Below are 21208 nucleotides of genomic sequence, written 5' to 3'. Positions count from 1 at the left end.
CTGCGTTTATCAAGCTTTCACTCATGGGAACAAGCAACAAGATAAAGTGCAGTAACACTTTTGAGGAAATTTAGAGTGAAGAGAATTCCTGTTAGCAAAACCGATCGCGGAATTCTCCTGAGCGTTTCATATGCCCTTAAGTTGATTGGAGTGAATCAACAGAACGTCGCCGGAAGGCCCAGAACCGATCGCTGCATCTTCGAGACTTCGCCCATGCTTCGAAAATGTCGACCGTCGGCGATATATCGCCAATTGTCGGCTATATATCGCCGATAAAATGTTAAAGTCGGGTCGCTGGGAGATGTCGTGTCGCTCCCCAGCGACACCTCGATATTTCGCCTTGTATTATCGCCGACACAAGGTACCATGCTTAGAACCAAGCTCTAAGAAGTCCAAATGAATTATCCTTTAAACTATTTCATTTTATTTTAGATTTTGTAATTATTTCTGGGTTATGGTCTACTACTTTACTTATCATTATATCTCCATACTAGCATTTAATAATAATATGGCTTTTCCTACCAAGTTCTCAATTACTGTCGTGAATCGTACATGATTATGGATTATGGTACTGTTTCGAGGATCGAAAGGGATGAACCACCATCATTTGGGTGGGGGCATTACAATTATGCAAGAGGTAACATGAAGTTATGATTTTGTAGCACCATTTCTATACTTCTAATCCAAAATTGGATACAAAACTACGTACTTCCCTTTTCAGTTTTTGTGTTGATTTAAAAACTTAGAAAAAGGAAATTGATTCAGAGTTTTCGCAATTGAATGTTGTACAAGGATCAACCATAAAATTCTTTTCAATAGATCTCCAAAATTTTCTACTCTTGAAAGTGGCTCACATTAATAGCTGTGGAAGAGAAAGGAGGAGGGGGGGGGGGGGGTAAAATAAAGCATGAAAGATTGAAAAATGGAAAACAAAGATGAGGAAACCAGTAAATAAGCTACCCCTAGAGGAAGCAGCACTATGAAACAGGTTAGCAGCTTCCTCAAGCCCAGACAGGATATTCCTACCTGCTCTGCCAATCACCCTTCCATAAAAGAAACCTGGTGGGGGGGCACCTGAGCCATCTAAAATGTGGCACTTTACAACATGTCAATATATTTACGGAGAAACCAGAGGGGTATGGCGTCGAGATAGGGAATCCGACAAAGAATAATCACAGAGACGATGTGTAGTTTGATAGCAGGTGCAACATCTTATCCAGAGTCTCTGGGTAGAACTTCCTGGCAAACAGGTAACATGGTCGTCTTCTACCGTTCCAAAAGCAAGGTCTTATCTGCACTTCCTTCTGCATGAACATATGAGAACCAAATAATGCAGTTAGATTTTCTCAGCACAGAAGAAACACAATCTTCTAGATCTCAAAAAGAATGGTCTGGACTTGAAACCCAATCCTTTACCTTTGCTTCACTGGTAACATGAACACTCTTATCAATAGACTGCAAATAATGACAAAGTTCAAAGAAGCAAGATAAGTGGGCGTCAATACCAGATGGAATGCAACAATAGAAATATAAAATGGGTGCAAAGTTTTACTGTAATATTCTTCAGCAGCTCATAGGTGATATCCTGAGCCCGATATGCTTTCGGATGCCATTTTCCCTCCGACCAATCAACATGTGTGACAGACCAATTTGCAATGCCACCAGGGTCAATCATCTGAAGTGTAATTAACCAGTTAGTCACAAGAAAAATAAGATAAAAAAAAATTCTGAGCAACTGGAGAAGAAAATTCAAATAGTCTAGAGTACTCACATGGAAAAGTGTTGGCAAGTAATGCTCGTCAGAATAGCAATTTTTCCCTTCCACCCCAGGCTGTAAGAATCACACACACATCGAAACATGTTCATAGAACTTGGTATCAAAATCAGTAAATTCCATCATAGATCACATTGATAAAGCTTACATTAAGTATGCAGTCTATGTTAAATGTTCAAGATTTGATTTGACATCTGCTGAAGATGTCCTCAAATATATGGATTCAATAGTTGAATGCTTTTAACCAAAAATAATATAATAATAATAATAATTGAATGCATAAATATAAAGATTCATTTTAGGACACAAACCATGTGGGCTGTGATCTAGTCAGGGATTTGAAACCAAACTCAGATTGGCAGATTTGTGAAATAGAGTACAGACAAGCACTTGAGTATGTGAATAAATAAGTGAATAGGTTAAGGGCAGTCTTAACATTAATCAATAAACACAGCAGTAGGATAGAACTAAACGGGGTAAGAAATTTCTAGAAAGAAGGGAATATGATCATAAATAAGATAATGAAGAAAAGGTAATATTCAGCCCATGAAAGAAAATCTTGGTTTCCCAAAAATCAAAGAGTTAAGTTAGTATTCTAAAAGAGGGCATAATTTCAACCTAAAACCCCCCATAAATATCATAAAACTGTCTTAATTACAAGTGGGACGCTTTATTTATAGCCTTTACTGTGAAGGAGTCACATTAGGACTCAAATTAGAAACAAAAATAAGAAAAAGGAGTTCTGTTTTAAGGAACTCTTAACTCAAAGAACCTAAAATCCTAATTTAAGAAGGAATCCAATTTGAAATAGGATTCCAACTTGACACTCCAAAATGGCCTAGGACTACGACCAACCACTTAACAAAATTCGATCGAAATTTCAAATTTTGGGAACCTCAAAACAAAAATCTAGGAGACTGGAAAAAATCCCAAGTTTCAATCAAAACTATTGAAATTTTGACAGTTTCGACCAAAACCATCGTAATTTCAACAATGGGTCGGAATCGGGTAGAACCATGAACCAAACCGGCTGAACAGGTCATTTCGACAGTTTCAATCGAAACTACCGAAATTTCAATATTGGGTTGACTTTTCCCCCTTTTTTGACCTTCTTTGCATGTTTTTGGATCATTTCAAGCACTTTTAAAGACTCCTTTGTTGACTTTGGCCCTTCTTAGTGGATTATTTCAGTGTTTCCAAGCTTTGTTGCAAGGTAACCTAATTTTTTTATTTTTTCCTTTCATTCATGGTCAAATAGTGTTAGATTGTTCGGAAAAAAATTTCCATGGTCTCTAGTTGGTAGATTTACAAGTGTTGTTGTAAGATTTTATCTTTGAAGTGTTCTACTATTTTTTTATTTTTCTGATTTAAAAAAAAAAAGAGTTTTAGTTTTTTTCTTTTTTGATGCTCAAACGATGTTGGATTAAGTTGTATTTGTTATGTGCAGTCTCTAATAGGTAGATACAAATGTAATTGATTGAATCTGATTTTTGAAGTGTTCTACTATTTTTTTTTTTTTTTTTTTCTGATTTTAAAAAATACCTAAAAATTTACATTTTTTTATTTGTTTCATGCTTAAACGATGTTGGATTGAGTTAAAATTATTATGTGTTGTCTTGATTGAATCTTTTTTTTTTTTTTTTTTTTTTTTTTTTTTGAAGTGTTCTACTATGTTTTCTAATTTTTCTTGTATTTAATAATTTAATAAATATTATAAAAACATTTTATTATAAAAAAATACTTTTAATTAGCAAATTTTTTTCAAATGTTTGTGAATACCTTAGTTTACAAGTAATGTGTGTTTTGGGTCTTTATGCTAAAATTAAAGTGTTAGGTTAGTGTTTTAACGACGATTATTATGTATGCTTCTATCAGGCACAAACTTTTCAGTCAAAAACACTATGTCAAACATAGTTTGGCAGCATGGTAAGCCTCTAACGGATGACAAGAAGAAGTCAGAGTGTACATATTGTTTGAAAAAGATTAGATCAGGTGGGGCCACTCGACAAAAAATCCATCTAACAGGAGGGGATCGCAATGTGGTTGGATGGTCCAGTATCCCTCATGAAGTTAAAGTGGCAATGGCAAAATATGTGAGAGGAGGGCAAGAGAAGAGGGCAGAGAAGAGGGCAGAGAAGAAGGCAAAGAGGGTTGCGTTCCACGCAGCATGCTTAAAGGAGGTGGGAGAGTAGGATGTGGATCCAGATGCATCATCCTAGAGCCAGAGATGGAGAGAGTACTTAGGATGAGTAGGGAGTCTCATAGACTCGATCAGATTAGGAGGACACAAAGAGCCATGGGTGCAAGGTCATCTAGAGTTCCGGATTTTGAGAGGGTAAGGGGAGGAAGCTCCAGTATGAGGAAGAGCTAGAGTGTCAAAGATTTAGATCCCTTACCACGGGCCCCACAGCCTCGACCTAGTGCCATACGTGTTACACCTAAACCAAGTGCCACATCTGCTGCTTTTACACCCATTGCCATAGATCCCGATGTGCAAATACTACGCACTGATCCTAACTCGTTTGGGAGGCCACAAACAAAACAAAAGAAATTAAAGCATATATGGGGAAATGTTAAGAAGAAGGTGGGGATGGCCTTTTCTAAGTGGGCATTGTATCGCAGTGTGCCTGCAAATGCTGCACAGGGGCCTTATTATAAGGCGATGGTGGATGAGTTCAGTGGTGTTAGACATGGGGTGGTTGGGCCAACCCCATATGAGATATATAATGTATATCTCCCATGGCATAAGGAAGACTTGAAGACCTACATTGATGGTCTTAAGCCGATGTGGAGCCACAATGGGGTGACGGTGATGTGTGATGGTTAGACTGGTCCCACTAGACAGTCTATCATCAATTTTATGTTGCATTGTGATGGGAGGACGGTGTTCCTCAAGTTAGTTGATGCAACTGGTTATAGGAAGGATGCAAAATACATATATGGGTTGTTGAAGAGTGTGGTGAAAGAGGTTGGAGTCAAGCATGTGGTGCAAATTGTGACTGATAATGGTTCCAATTTCAAGAAGGTAGGGATGAAATTGATGGAGAATCTCAGCTATAGGCTCTTCTGGACTCCTTGTGTGGCACATTGTATTGATTTGATGCTGAAAGACATGGGGCAAATCAAATTTGTGAAGAAGGTTATTCAACGGGCTCAACACATGACCACATTCGTATATAACCATGGATATGCATTGGATATGATGAGGAGGATATGTGGTGGTGACTTGGTGAGGCTTGGGGTCACAAGATTTGCTACAAATTGGATTGCCTTGAAGAATTTTGAGAAGAAGAGAAACCAACTATGTGTGACGTTTGCATCGCAAGTGTGGTTCAATTGGCCCCAGTGAGGTTCACCGACAAGGAGAGCAACACAGGCCACCATATCCAATGATAGCTTCTAGGCAAATCTAAAAGTTGTTGTGACACTTCTAGACCCTGTGGTGACAGTCTTGAAGTTGGCAGATCAACAAAGGAAGCCAGCTTTACCACATATATGGGTTGCAGTGGAGATGATGAAGGAGATGGTTGGGAAGGTATATCCTACGGGCAACCAAAAATCCCTTGATATTGTCCAGGAAAGGTGGGAGAGGCAATTGCAACATCCATTGCATTTGGCTGGTGAGTTTGAAGCTATTAAATTTTCCAAGTTATTACTTAATACTAATTATGTTGTTGTGTAGTTTCTTACCATCTCATTTGTTGGCTTGTTTGATAGCCTATTATTTGAATCCCATGTACAACTACAGTAAAGAACTTTGGATGAGGACAGACTTGATCCAGACAGTCTAGCAAGCAGTGGAAAGGTTGGATCTAGATCCGGCGAAACAAGCATTAATTAATAACGAGGTAAGATTGTGACTTGTGAGATGACTAGTAGTCTAGTACTTAAGATAACTACTTGTTTTTTTATAGTAACACTGTAATTATTCATTGTAGTTAAGGGCTTTTAGAGATGTTGCTGGTAGCTTTGGTCGCTTCAGGCTCGGGAGAACACCACTCCTGGTTAGTCACTTGGTCTAAGTCTTAGATACTCAATTTTAGTTTTTTATACAATAAATTTTTAGCCTTATTAATTGGGTTGGTAATGTTTCTTGCAGCTGAGTGGTGGCTTCAATACGGGTTAGACTCGGAGTACTTGATTAATCTTGCAGTTAAAGTGCTCTCCCATAGAGCTTCTGCCATCGGCTACGAGCGTAGAAGTGGCTAGAGGATCTCGTATATGTTCACTATAATATGAAGCTGAAAGAGGAGCACATTAAGCTAGGTCAAGATTGAGTTGGCTGAAATCTTTGCTATTGATGATGATGAGGACAACCCCCTATTTTAGTGGGTTAGAGAGTCATTATTGGATGAGGTGGGACCGTGGGAGGTCGACCTAGCAGTCAAATTGCACGAGATATGGGAGCTAATGTGGATGAGTTCTTGGACACAGACGGGAGAGTGCACACTAAGCCTAGGTTGAGAGAGGAGCACATTAAGCTAGGTCAAGATAGAGGTAATGTGGACAAGATTGAGTTGGCTGAAATCTTTGCTATTGATGATGATGAGGACCACCCCCTATTTTAGTGGGTTAGAGAGCCATTATTGGATGAGGCGAGAGGTTGACCTACCAGTCAAATTGCACGAGAGACGGGAGCTAATGTGGATGAGTTCTTGGACATAGACGAGAGAGTGCACACTGAGCCTAGCCGTCCTTTTGTACCACACCCCGGTGCATCCAATGTTAGTGAGGATAATATTGTGTGATCAAACGATGATGATGATGTTACTCAGCCACCCGCTACTCAAGCACAGGATGATGACGATGTTACTCAGCCACCCGCTACTTAGGAATAGGATGATGACGATGATGATGATGTTGGACCTGGTAGTGGGGATGACAGTGGGAGTAATGAGGAGGATGATGATGGACCTAGTGATTAGAATTCAGTTGATCCTAGGGAGAGACCACCACCATCAGAGCTAGTAGCGACCCCAGTTGAGAGTTAGGGCCAGGGAGGGCCACTGAGGTTCACAGGGGAGACTCAGTTCAACAACACTACCCAGGATATCGATCACGGTGGACCAACATCTCAGGGTCGTACTTGCACCAACAACCGGAAGGGGAAGGGAAAATAGCATAGACATGGGTATGAAGACACCTCATCATACGGGTCTTACCATTCCACAGATGTGAATAGCTTGGTAGGCTCCATAGGATCTATGAGTCTAGATGAATCGAGAGACTCCACGGCCAAATACTAAATACCGGTAGCAGCAGATCCCCACTTGTACGAGAGTGGTATAGAGAGTGATGCATCTTCTTCTGGGACTTACGATCATGCACCTTATAGTTATGGTCATGGGTTTCCTCAAGATTATGGATAACAAACACTGGTGGGATAGACTAAGATGTATTATCCAACACCTAACAGGAGGACAATATATGTGCACAGGGGTTTAACTTATATGGGTACTAACTCTAGGGCATAAACATTTGTGGAGCAAATCTTCGGCATGGAACCACCACCAATACCCCCACCATTAGGACTTCCCTATCCAAACTGCGTATTCACTCAAACTGGATATCTTATGAATGTTGATGACCAGACCTATAGAGTTGCAGTTACCGATTACCTCGAAAACCATAGGCATCACATGTCATGGGATGTCTATGTTTGTTGGTTAGAGGAGAGGATGTTATAGGCACAGTACTACTCAAGTCATGGAATGGATCTACCGAGGAACTCCTCGTGGCACTAGGTTAGTGAGTTCTACTTCCTTTCATTTTTATTGTTAGTTGCATTGTATTTGATGATTTGAATTGAACTTATAAGTTATATATTGAATGTTATATACTTAAGTAGTTAACTTTATTTTATACTTCTCGGTCAACTCTACATTGATTTTACGTACTTTGAACGACATATCTACATTGACTTTTTTAGCAAAATGCAATGTGTTCTTTATACTCTAATTAGCTTAAATGCAGAGTCCCACCCCAAAATACTCCCCAAAACCTGGCGACACTTGGTGGCGAAACTTGCATGAAAAAATCTCAAATTTCCTCGAAATTTCCCAGGTTTCCACATAAGTTTCCCATTTTCACCAGGTCGAAACTTGAGTTTCCCTCAAATTTTTTTCTATGTGACCAACGACTCAAATTCAAAAAAATAAAAGTAGATTTAAACTCCTAGCAGGACTTTGAATCAAACTTGGAAAGGTTGGGTTTGACTAGGGGATCCAAAAATACCCTTGCCCACGTTCAGCTTCCTCCTAGGGTCTTAGGGTACTAGGCAGCATCCTTAGGCCATGTTTCGGCTAGTGGGGGCTTTTCTAGGGTTGGCCCTTTTGGTCACATCAGCTCTCCCCTTAAAAACATTCATCCCCAATGAATGGGTGGATTTATAACTCCTAACTCACTGCTTCTAGAATCTCCAATGGCTTTCCCTCTCATTTCTTAGGGTGAACCACAAGGAGCTGTTGCTTTTAGCTTGAATTCTTGTAGTTTGTCTTGAGGACTTGCTTCTTCTTAGCTTCCATTGGAAGGTTGATTGGTAGAAAAACAATCCTTTGGCCTTAGGGTTCAATCAAACACACACTTGTTCTCCCTACTAGTGATGGTGATATTGTAGTCGTACAACTAGGGTGTCCCAAGGATGATGTCTGTTAGCTTTATGGGGACAACATCACCAGATTTCTTCATAGTAGGAATTAAGCTCGTCAGTATGAGGTCACCTCAAGTCTAGCACTTTTAAGGAGAGAGACCTTGTAGGGTTGGCGTGCTTTTTAGTCTTGAGCCCTATCTTTTTGATAAAGTTTTTCTAACCACATTGACATCGTTGCCACTGTCCACTATCATTCAAGCCAAATATTTACCTGCTTTTAATCCGGTGTACAAGATATTATTCCTCTGGTCTTCACCTTCAAGCTATCACCAGGATTTTAGACATCACATTCAAGTGTGGATCTGGGTCCATGTACTCATCCTTATATTTATCATCAAGGTCTGTTTCTAGTGGAGGGAAAAGCACTTCTTCTTCAGGGGCTTTTTTATTAGAGTCAAATACAGCAACTCCCCTTCTTTGAGGCAATCTCTAGCGAAGTGACCTTCCTCATTACAATAGAAATAATCGCTAGGGTTGTTATTGAAAGTACCTCTTCCCCTAAGTTCATCTATGGGTGGGTTCATGGTGGGAAATCTCGCGAGATATCTCGCTTTTTCACATAGGCGAGACGAGATGGAGGTCGAGAGCAGAGAGTTGGGATATCTCGTCATATCTCGTCATATCTCGCCCGGATCTCGCTTGGAACTCTCAATTTTTCCTTTTTTTTGGATTTCGGCTGGATTTTCACTTGTAACTACCCTTAGCACATCTACAACATCAAAGGAAGATCAATCATTCTCTGCTTGTCTTATGAACTTATGATTTTATTATTCTATTCATGAAAATTCAGATTGTGATACTCATATGGATGGAATTTTGATAACATTTAGGTTACTTGATGCTTTTGATACACTTGCTTTTCATTTATATGCCTTAAAGGTTATATATTACATGTTGTATAACCTTGCATTCCCTAATCCTACAAAATTTTGGTTTCACACTATGGGTAGACTTAAAAATCATACATAGAGTTGTTTTCTGACAAATTCAAGGCCACCAATGTGTTCAAAAGGCCTTAAATAGGCAAAATACCAAGTCTCAACCCAATTGGGACCCTAAAACCCACCGAGATGGGCCATTGAGTTGATGCCAAAAAATGGTATATCTCGACCAAAGATCTCGCCGAGATGGTCAAGATTTCGGTTTTTCAAGGTAGCGAGATCTTCTACCATGGGTGGGTTAGCTCCTTGTAGAGGAACTGCTAGAGTGGCCGTTGATGAGAGGGCTTTTGGGAGGGATGGATCCTTCATGTAATCTTGACTGCTTTACTTTCTTTGAGCTTAACAAAGTTTCGGCCTGTAGGGCTTTATCAAAGAGGTCCCAAAGGTCCTACACATCAGGAACTCCAAGGGCCATCTGAATTTCATATTTTAGTCCAAGCTTGAACCGAGTAATAGTCCGGAACTTGCTTTCCTAGTCCCTATCTAGATGCAAGGGGACCAAAATGTTGTATGTAGTCTGTCCCATACATTTTATCTTGTTTCAGTGAATGAAATTGCTTTTGCAGCCTGGTTTTATAGTGCAGTGCTCTGATAAGTATCTGTCTGTCAGTTCCCTTCTCATTTGGTTCCATGAAGTTCCCTGCCTTCATAGTGGAGCCCTTTCTGTGGTATTCCACCAGTTCCATGCAGCACCTACTAGTTTAGCCCGCGCCAGTCTCATCTTCCTATCTTCAAACAACTCGTACCAGTCAAAGTAGTCATTCAAGGCAGCCCTCCAATCATAGAACACCTATGGATCAAGGGAACCATTGAACTCCTCGAGTTCAAGCTTGATCTTGTGATGGTCTACATCTTTTCTCTGGTCCTGTCCTCCACTGAAGTAGGATTGAATGTGCTCATCAAGGGTGGCTGGTGTTTGATGGCCTCTTCCCCTTTGCGGTCTCCCTCTTCAATCTGACATCCATCACATATCAGGTGGTCATACCTGGATTCCCAAGTATAAGCATTCCTTTCTCTATCTTCCCTATGATCTCTTGGAGGTTAGGCATCTCCATAAACATCTTCCCTAGTTCCCTGTGTTTGTGAATCCCACTAGTCTCTCTTCAATAGGAATGACTATTTGTGAGTCAACTCTTGGGGGTGGGGGTGGGGGTGGGGGAGGAGTAAGCAGCTCTTCTCTGCGTGAATGTCCTAGATGGGCCACTCTATTTGCAAAACCCTAGACTTGTGTAGTAAGGCCTTGTAACTGTGATTTCATCTCCACTCGGGCTTTTTGTATGCTTTCAAGCTCTCTGGCTACTGTTGATTCATCCATAGCTCTAATAACAATTGGTGTAACCCCCAAATTGAGAGCCAAATTACAGGATCACTTCAATGGAACCATCAGTAAGTTAGAGCTTTAAACACCCTGCAATTAGGTATCGTAGGGCAATTCAAAGTTGGGCAGCATCCTTAGGCCCTTTTTCAGCTAGCAGGGGCTTTTTTGGGGTTGGCCCTTTTTGGTTACATCAAACTCTCTTTTTTTCTTCTCCATTCTCTCTGTTTTTTTCTTGCCTATTAACTGGAACTAAAAGAGCTAGTGGAGACCTAAATAACCTTGGGCCTTATATCGTGAGTTTCCAGGTTGTTCTTTTCCTTTTTGGTCTTGGCTTCCTTTGTATTGGATCTCCATATATACATGTGATATGCATGTTGACTTTCACTTATCGTTGTTCCATTGGCTGAATTTGTTTTCTGTCTTTCTCCTCTCTTTTTTTTTTTTTTTTGGTACCAGAACAGCAGCACTGGGACAGCTAGTCTCGCTACATTTCCTACATATTACTTCTTCCTCCCTCGGTTTCGAGGTTTTATTGATTTATCTTATACTGAGATTATTCTGTAGACTCTTTTAAGCATTTGTTGAAGGCAATAACCCCTACGCTGTCATCTAGATATTGAAGAGTTACCTTAACTTCTTTTCAGGTGCATGAGAATTTTGTTTTCTGGGCTATAGTCCAAGACATCTGATTTGGATTTCCCTTAAATTTCTTTTCTTAGAAGCCTCGTACAATTCATATTTGGGATCGATTTTCCTGCTGTTCTTATCTGCAATCAATCTTCGCTGCTGTTTTTTGGGTAGCAAATTTTGCTGCTCAACTGTTGCTACTTGGGATTAACTTCGCTATTTATTTTTTCTGTTCTACTGTTACAGTTTTAGATCCAAATGTTACTGGCTGATGCTATTTTTGCTGCATGCTTGTTTGAGCATCACCTCCTGTGCAGCTCACCATTTCTGCTTGTCAATAAAGTAACAGACGAAGAGGGAAGAGGAGAAGAAGAAAAAAGCAACCGAATCAATATTCCATTTCAATTCTAAAGAGAACAAAGAAGTACATAAATAGGGAAAGAAAAGGGAGTCAAAAGACCAAAAAGGGCCTGATGTAAATCCAATTCCAGTTTTAGGTCTTTTAAAAAAATCTCCCCAGAATTTGGAATTTGCCCAGAATCTTCCAGCAATTTACTGGAAAGATCTAAAGAACCAAGTGCGATTTTAAGACTATTATGGATTTATATGGGAAGGCTTTGGGACAAAAAGGAAAATTTAGGGTTTTAACAACAATCTATTGGGGTAGGGTTTAATAATAATAATAACAACAAGAAGACGAGCCAAGCATCTTCAAAGAAAAAGCTACCTCGCAATAAAGCTTGAACTTTGTGTAGTAAAGACTGTCTGCCATCACTACCAGCGCATGCTGCCGCTTCACTGAGAACCACTGCACGAAGATAAATCAGAGCCTACTCATTTCCTTACACACAGCACTTGTAACGCTTAAGAAAAGTATACCGAAGAGGGGAAGGGGGGAAGCAAAAATGGTACATACAATTAAAAGATAAAAGATAAAAAATTAAAATGAGAATCATGTGTAGATGTCCGGAAATAGAGAGACATATATCATGCATGCAGATGTACCTGTGCTCCCTTCCTGAAATCCTTCTTTTCAACCTCTGGTAACATGTGTTCTGAATATCTTCCAGAACCATGTGGGCCAGGATCCTCAAAGCTGTTGGAAATAACAAAGTGTATTAGGAAAATGAAGTTTGGACCTCATCCAGATATGCCATGTATCGACATTACTGGATAGAAAGCTTCAATCTTGATAATCTCCTTACCATCCTCACAAAGAATTAGAAATACATTTATTAACAAGAAACAGTTCGGCAGTTCTTAACCTGTCAAACCAAATAATATATTGAAAGAAACCAATACAGAGTAAAGCAGGCTTACCAGTCAACATAACTTATATTTGTATTTATCAAATAATTATACACGTAATCAAAATCATGAAGTGGGACACAACTGCAACAAAAGAAAACAAATACCCAATAAATGAGCACCATTGAGTGCAAATCAGTGAAGATGAGAAAGCTAATAGGAATTCAATGACCCAATCACCTGTCAGAAAGTAAGACAAAATGTTGATTGTCAGGATCTTGTAGTGCATTAGCCAAAAGTCTCCTCTCAGCATCAACCATAGAAATTTTTCCCCATATGACCTGCACATATCCTGCCCACGTCAGCACATGCTAATCATGTATCATTTACTGCATAAAGATAGAGTAAGATTAGCGCCAAGTAATAAATATACTCATCCAAACCAATAGTAATAACCATAAAATAATGTCAATCTTATATTATTTACTGAATTGAATTGGATTAAGGTTAGTTCAGCAGCTCCATAACACAAACTTAATCAGATAGTTATACTAATTACCAACGGACCTCAAATCATTCTTAACAATCAATTAAAGAAAAATTCATCCAGCAATAGAGGACCAAAGCCACCATCCAAGGGTTCACAAACACTTCTAGGGTTCTAGTATTTTCACAAAACACCATCATGATGCTCTCTCCAGCAAATCTGAGACCACAGTGAACTAAGTCCCATATACTGTGGATGGAGGAACAATCAGTGCTTCAAAAAAGATACAATACTTCTGACTGAATGGCAAACACATTATTTTTAAGTGGCAGTAATCTAGACTGGGATTACAGTCATATAAGACTTCATATTGTTTGCAACCATGGCAATACCGAAACTTGAACCCATATAATGCAGGTTCCAGAGAAAAACAAGAAAGAAATACGGCAGCACCAGTACAGAAACTTGTACCAATGGAACATAGCTTCCACAGGATGTAAATATACCATCATATACATTTGAAAACTCTAGGAATGATCTTTCAGATACCTTCTCGCTACGAATGTCTCGATCAATGAAGTAATGACTCATATGCACCGGCTTTTCCCTAGACGCATGTACATAAACAGTGAACCTGCCTTCATGACCCTGCAAATCCAATGAAAATACGAAAAAATCAATCGACTCATAAGCTAACTTTCAAATCTTACTAGCAATTTTCGCTCAATTCTGTATGAAAAATCCCCAAAATGTTGTCTTGATGAATAAATGAAATAGTTGTTATGTAAAATTCTCCACTAAAGCATTTCAGTCCATTGCAACATGTTCGATGTGTTTCATTGTTTCACCATTGTAATGGGAGAGTCATGCATTAGGAATCTTTTTGTTTTGGGCTTAAATCTGTTTTGGTTCTAATGAACAAGCCCATCTACAACTAAGCTTCATAAGCCTACCTTGTAGCAAATTTCATGGGATCTCCAATGCCCAAATACTTTATTCAGCATCATGTACTATTATAGTATTATAGCAAAATAAAAATATTATTACCAAAGATACTCCAGACAACCTACATTAAGTACCACATCCCATTTTGGAGCTATTGTCGAAAATGATCAAAAGGGCATATCCGGTGCACGAGGTGTCTCCACTAGAGAGGGGTTCAGGGGAGGGTTAGAATTATAACGAAGTATTAAATAGCGTTAAAAGTGACAAAAGATGAGCCAATTCCGGTAGTTAAGGTAAGGCTAAGTCAAGTTGAGTTACCAATAAAGCAAGGCATTGATCAACTGACAATTGGAGCATTTTCAATCTATGTTAAGAGTAAATGTGACAGGTAAGTAACACAGTTCTATCAGACAGCACCACACACATATTTAACACTAAAAGAGTTCTTGTATACGACGGGATTATCTTACGTGGCCTTCTACAATTGTAACACATTATAACTTCTCAAAAACCATGTCAAGAATTTTGTATCCTGTAAGACATATTACTTCTTGAGCTAGGCATATTTTATGTTCCAAGCAAGGAACGAAATCTCGGCCAGGTTCGCCGGTTCGCTACCTGGCGAACCTGGCGAACTGGCGCCGAGAATTGCAAAACCCAATTCGCTTCATGCAGTTTAAAATACATATACTATAATCAAATGAAAAGGCAAGGTTTACAATATATATAATATAATCATTTTCTGATTTCCAAACGTTAACTTTTCAAACGTTTGTGACTTTGTGTCAGGCTATCAGCTGTCATGAAGTTTTAAAAAAATAAAAATATAATACTTAATAGTAATGAGTCAAATCATGACTCCATTAGTCAAGTCATGTAAGGGATGAACCGATGAATACGGTAAGTCATTTTTTTTCTTCTTTTAATAATTTCATGGGTTTACATGAGCCACACACGTGGCTCAAATGCAATGGCTCAAATGTAAATGCACTGTTCATCTTCCTCCTCCCTCACCTGAAACTTTGCAAGCCGAGTTTGTGCTTCCGAAACCAGAGCATCAATGAGGACGTTTGCTCTTCTGAAACCCATGGACGGTGGCGTTGTGAAGGTGGTGGTGTGACGTGTTATCGTCGGAAATAGCTCGAAAAATCGCCAGTCCGGCGGTAAAATCGTTATTTCGGCGATTTCTCGGTAAAGTTCGTTTCGCCCCCTAGTATCGTTTCGCCAGGGGGCAAAACCAGCGAATCTTGCCGAAAAATAGTTCCTTGGTTCCAAGCATGCCAAATCCATGGACTACCTAGAAGACCAAGTTCTTTTTGATCTAGATTTCAGGCCCTTAAACTAGTGAAGATCCATAGATCATAAATCCTAGGAAGCCATATCCCTTATGTCAAAGGAATAAGAGATCTAGTACATAACAATTCCAAAAATTCTCACAGTGAATCACCTAGTCTCAGACTGCTTTACTTTGACTAAGACATCAAGGGAACCAAAGCACCCGGAAGCCTAGCCACCATCTTGAACTATGAACCTACAGAATTAGATGATTACTTAGTTCAGTTCATGTTTTAGAGTTTGGGTTGGTTCAATATTAGGTTCAAATTAAGTTAGACTAAGCGGGTCAGTTTAGGTTAGGGTATGAATCATTTCATAGAGTGTAAATAGGATCACCCTCTGTTTTGAGTTTTCTATTCCTAGTAACAACAAATGAGATACTCATTTTCAAGATGAATTTAGATTGGTATCACAATTGTGCTCTCCATTATATACATGTTGAAACATGTGCAGATGAAAAGGCAATCTCTAGAAAAATGTTAATTTAGGCCTTCCATATTCTAAAAAATTATTTCTGCCACAACATGTAGTCAAGGTAAAGGTTAAGCCAAATCGCAGACAAAATACTTGATGTGCCTTTAATTGAATGAGGTCTAAATGTCTAATTGTTCCAAGGTCTTTAAAGAGAAACAACTCAAATGGGACCAAGAAAGGGTTTCTTGAAATTTTAGTTATGGGCTACGGGGAAGAGGTCTTTGTGATACAGGCTATGACGAGATGATTTTCCTGGTAAGGATGGGTATGCTTAATATAGAATGGCTTAGTAATCACACATGAGATGGTTAGGCTTGCTTTCACAGGAAACAGATTAGGTTTCGATTTTCAAAGGGTATCAAGCATACTTAGCCCATTCCATGGGATATATGGATAAATTCATTGAGATGGAAAGTTAGGGCCTACAGGTTTCAAAATGGATTGAAACTAGGATTTAAGGTCACTAGGGTTGAGGGGATGATGTACCTAATGTGTAGAACGGACATATACATTGGTGCAGATCAGACCCTGAATTTTGGGTGTCTTGGAAAGTCCAGTCCAAAAATTCAAAAAGGGGGAGGGGGGGGGGGGGGAGGGTGACAGGATGAAGGGGATGGGGTAGGCTGCTAGACACCTGAAATGGGGAGCCTTGTGAAGCTTCAGATTGAATGTAAATAAAGTTTGTAGGCTGTCAATTAAGCCATAGCAAGAATCTAGGTTTGATTTCAGCATAGACCATAATTATGCTTCAATCTTGGACCTTCCAAATTGAACAAAAATAGTTGTAGCGGCAACATTCAAGAGAATACTCAAACTAAGATGTTTATTATTCATATCAAAGTTGAATGCCTTCACATTGAGTGGAGGGGCTTATTTACATAATAAGTTGGAGGTTAGATCTAATTCAAACTCTTAATTGAACTCTAACTCAAAATAAAAACTAGTTTACTAACACTAGAACATTTAAAACTGAAATAAAAACGAAAGAAAAGCTATTTGATGCAGGGCTAAAAACATACACTCGAAAGAGGAAGCCTAGGGGTTTAGGCCAATCAATGGCCTAAAGATAACCCAAATCAGTCTATGGCTTTCATGAACCAAAACTACTAACTGGGTTAGAGTCAACCCACATATTATGACCTTCATGGGCTAAACCTAAGCCCAAGTCTAGTCTAATATGAATGGAAATTTGAAAAATGTCTCAAACTCGATAAAAAGGGTTGGAGTGTGAAAATAATAAACTCCAATTTCAAAGAAGCTTTCCTTTCTCAAGAGTTGGGTAGTGGTTGACTTGATGTTAAGTTTGAGTTAATACTCTTGTTTGGTGGGTTTTAAGTTGATTGATGTATTTAATATCTACGATGTCTTTAGACTAGCTATATAAAGGGACTTACATAAAAGAATTAATCACCTCACTCATCAATTGAAATCGATACATGCTTTTGCAAGTCATTCTTCTCTATGAAGAAACCTTGTGTTTGATCAACATAGGTTGATGGTAGTTCTAATGAATCCACCTTGCGGTGTGAAGCTCGGGGGTTACTTTGTTATTTTTATTGTTCTGTCACTTCCCTATCCAATAACACATCTATTTTAGTGATTTGTTTTCTGTTTTTAGCAACTAATCAGATCTAACCATCCATTTTACATCAGAATTTTAGGGTAAATTGCTCATCGCCATTTGATAAACTTTAATTCAGGTCTATGATTCTACCCCTACTGTGAATTTACAATTTTGTCCCTACTATCATAATATTGTACTAAATTACCATTAAGATATCATTATGGGTCCTAGTTCTGTTTCCCATCTGATTTTGTGCTATAGGTAACCTTTCAAATATTGAACTCATTCTCTGTGAAAAGATATTGTTTTGGTTACCGTTTGATCACTCAAATACAGTACTATATTACTGTTCTTCTCTTATAACTTAAATTGGGAAGAATTTACAGAATTAGATGGGAATAATTTACAGAATTAGACCAATTGAACTAATTAACTCATTGATGAAGACATCAGTTTTAGGTGACAGTTTCAAGCATAGGACACTGGCATAGAGATCAGCCCAAGGCAGCACCTGTGGGTCGACAACGAGTTCAGAAGCTAGCAGACTGCCAGAGTCCTATGGCTCAACATTGTTCATAGGCACTTTTATGAGTTAATTAATGTTTAATTTGATTGATGCCTTTTTTAGTCTTTGTGGGTTGATACAGGGGAACCCTAGAAACTAGGGGACCTACAAGGGCTGAATAGTAATCTCTAGGTTGCACAATTAGTAGCAGAAGTTTAACTACTAAATGGGGAAATATAGCAACTAATCAGGTAAACATGCAAGTTTAGACAAATAATAGCAACGTAAGACCATTTAGCCCTGACTAACATCATAAACCACCCCAAAAGGGATTAATATATTGTAACCCTATTCCGAGTGCAAGATTTATCAGGAACCCAAGAAAATAATTATTTGCCAAGTCAAGAACCTATTTCTAAAATAAAAATGCAGTCAATCACAATGCAAATAACCTTAGAATATTATACTAGTGTCCCTACTACAAAAGGAAAGGAATTGGGATAGGAAAAAACTAATGAAAGACACAAAGAAAGCCAAGATTCTAAGAATACTTGCTGGTCTTGGATGTAGCTGCAAAACAGAGTTAGGAAACAAATTATAAAGAAATAGGGGGAACAGGAATAATTGGACAGCAAATAAAAGAAACAAGAGAGTGCAGGGGCTGTTTATGCACAAAGAAAGAACAGAAAAGAAGAAAGAAAGGCTTGGCAGAAAAGAATCTGCTGTAAGATGGGCAGAATAGAACAACAAAGAAAGAAAGCAAAAGAAAGGAGAAGAGAAGAAGGAACAGCAGAGGCTATTCACTCACTAGCAAAGAAGGAAAGAAGATAGCCAGAAAAATAAAGAAGGTAGCAGAGAGCTACCATACCGAATTCGGGAAGAGAAAGATGAAGAAAAGGGAAGAAAGAGGAAGGGGAATGCTGGACAGAAGAGAGATGAGGAGAAGACTTACCGTAGGTGAAAAGAGGATTTTTCCACCAGAGTGAGAAAAGAAAGAAAGGAACTTGTGCAAAGAACTTCAAATTTTCTTTATTCATTCCATCGATTCCTCTTTTCTCCCATACATGTCTTTAAATAGGGAAAAATAGTTTCAGCCCAAGAAAACCCTAAATATCTCTCTACACCAAGTTCTAATCTTTGTGGGCAAATTGGAAATTCCAATTTATATAGTTAAATAAGAATAACCCATGGGCTAAATATAACCCCTGGGTCAACCCAAATCCAATTACATGAAAATGAATCAAAATTGAACCAAAAAGAAATCATGCCCAACCCACAAAGACTCAAAGTGCGTTTGGTTGGGTGAATCCATGGATTTGAAACCCCCCCCCCCGAGATACTGCCTTTTAAAAGGCGAGACGAGATCTCGCAATTGAATTCAATCTTGAATCAGATTATCTGCTCAATCTCGCCATCTCCGAATCTCGAATATCTCCAATCTCGCTAACTGGGATTTTTCTTCTTTTGAGGCTTTTTAAAGCCTTTCTCGCTCGAAGAGCATATCTCGCCTCTCTCGAGCCTCTCTCTCTCCTCTATCTCGTTGGATCACCAAAATTGGCCGGAAAACTTCATTTTTGGCCGGAATTTGGCCGGAATTTGTTGGGGATTCAACATAGCAACATCATCAACTCATCTACAACAACAAATTGAAGCATATTTGTAGTGATTCAAGCATATTTCAAGGGATCTTCAAGAAATGTAAGATTTTCCCCCAAATTTGATTTTTTCAAATACAAGGTTCTACAATGATTGTATGAGTGTGATATAAATATATGTTGATGTTCAAGCTTAGATCTACACTTTCATGGAAAAAATTTTAATTTTCTGTTATTAATTTTTTTTGAATTTTCGTATTTAAAAAATATATTATCTAAAAAATTAAAATTAAAGATTATAAATAAATACTTATGATATGAATGTGATTATTATTTATGTTAAACTACATTTAGAGGGCTACAATCTCATGAATTAATATTTTGATTATCATGCTTGCTGTATTTTTTTTATTTAAATAATTAAATAAAATAATTATGAAAAATAATATTTTATTAAAAAATTATCTGTTTTTTTTAAAATGATGCTTATATTATGTAGTTTATTTTAAAAATACAAACATGTCTTATTGAGCATTGTATATATGTTATCTTAGAACAAAGTGTGTGTTTTGTTGTTTTATAAATTATTTTTACATAAAATAATTATAAAAAATAATATGTTATTAAAAATTTATCTGTTTTTTTTAAATGATGCTCATATTATGTAGTTTATTTTAAAAATACTAACATGTTTGTTTGAGCAGTGTATATATGTTATCTTAGAACAAAGTGTGTGTTTTGTTGTTTTATAAATTGTTTTTACATGTTTTTATGTATCTAAAAATTATTCTAATGATTATTTGGGAATATTCATGATTCATGTATGTATTTCAGACTTTCGGTGCTGTACATTTGAATCTTAAATGGCAACTAGTGGGAGTGGCGGCACCGGTAGTGGGACTCGGACATTGCTTGGCAACATGGGGATCCACCGGTCCTGACAAGAAGAAATCCCGATGCAAGTATTGCCTCAAGACTTTGAATTCGGTGGTTCAGCCGTTAAAGCAACATTTGGCTGGTGGTTATAAAGATGTTGCCAAGTGTCCCAGGGTTCCTTATGAAGTCCAAAAAACAATTGCAGCAACTTTAAGAGGAGGGAAACAAAAAAGAAGAGATGGCACAAAAGCAAGGGAATTTGAGGATATAGTGCTATCTAGACCTACTCTTGATGTTGATGAGGAATCAGCGATGATGAAGAGAGGAGGAGGGTTATGGGTGTTGAGTCACGAGCCAATGGAGACAAATGAAGGCTCAATGGAAGCTAGCGACGTCCTTACATGCGATAGTGTGAGGCAATATGAACAAACAAGGGGAGCGTGTTCGGTCGGGGCATCCATGCCACCTAGACATAGTTTTCGGACCAGCCGAGAGGACCAAAGGAGGAGGAGGAAGACTACACATTATGATTCCACATTTGACCAAACCCTCCCTCTTCAACCAACAAGACATCTATCAAAGAAGCATTCCCTATATGTTTGCTGGAGGTAGAGAGGCTAGGGAGGAGGAAGCTAGGTTAACAATCAGCAAATTCATGCTCTATAACAACATTGCACCCAATGTAGCCAAAACACCATACTATCGGGGGATGATCAATGCAGTTGCTAGGCGGTGTAGGGGTTAAAGGCCCAACAGCTTGGGAAGTAATGAATAAATATTTACCCAGGTAAAGCGAGGTGGATGAATACATTGAATCATTAAAAGAACAATGGAGTACATATGGTGTTACCTGTGATGGCTGATGGATGG

At 38.5% G+C, this 21208-nt stretch overlaps 1 protein-coding gene across 1 annotated transcript in view; it reads right to left on the bottom strand.

The window, feature by feature from the left end:
- Window positions 1-218: 218 nt before the first annotated feature.
- The window catches only part of LOC149015873 (glycosyltransferase BC10-like), a 32547-nt gene continuing 11557 nt past the window's right edge, over window positions 219-21208 (bottom strand). Inside the window, exons 3-11 of the mRNA XM_089156225.1 lie at window positions 13594-13692; window positions 12798-12898; window positions 12630-12701; window positions 12315-12405; window positions 12037-12117; window positions 1772-1831; window positions 1553-1675; window positions 1417-1455; window positions 219-1304 (exon numbers count right to left, since the gene is read on the bottom strand). Coding sequence (XP_089012351.1) covers window positions 1173-1304; window positions 1417-1455; window positions 1553-1675; window positions 1772-1831; window positions 12037-12117; window positions 12315-12405; window positions 12630-12701; window positions 12798-12898; window positions 13594-13692 — 798 coding nt within the window. The 3' untranslated portion in view covers window positions 219-1172. The remainder of the gene's footprint in view (window positions 1305-1416; window positions 1456-1552; window positions 1676-1771; window positions 1832-12036; window positions 12118-12314; window positions 12406-12629; window positions 12702-12797; window positions 12899-13593; window positions 13693-21208) is intronic.

This window comes from Hakea prostrata, chromosome 5 (assembly GCF_041222555.1).
Source record: "Hakea prostrata isolate BN-2017 chromosome 5, UWA_Hpros_2, whole genome shotgun sequence".
Lineage (NCBI taxonomy): Eukaryota > Viridiplantae > Streptophyta > Magnoliopsida > Proteales > Proteaceae > Hakea > Hakea prostrata.
This window is presented reverse-complemented; position numbering and strand designations above follow the sequence as displayed.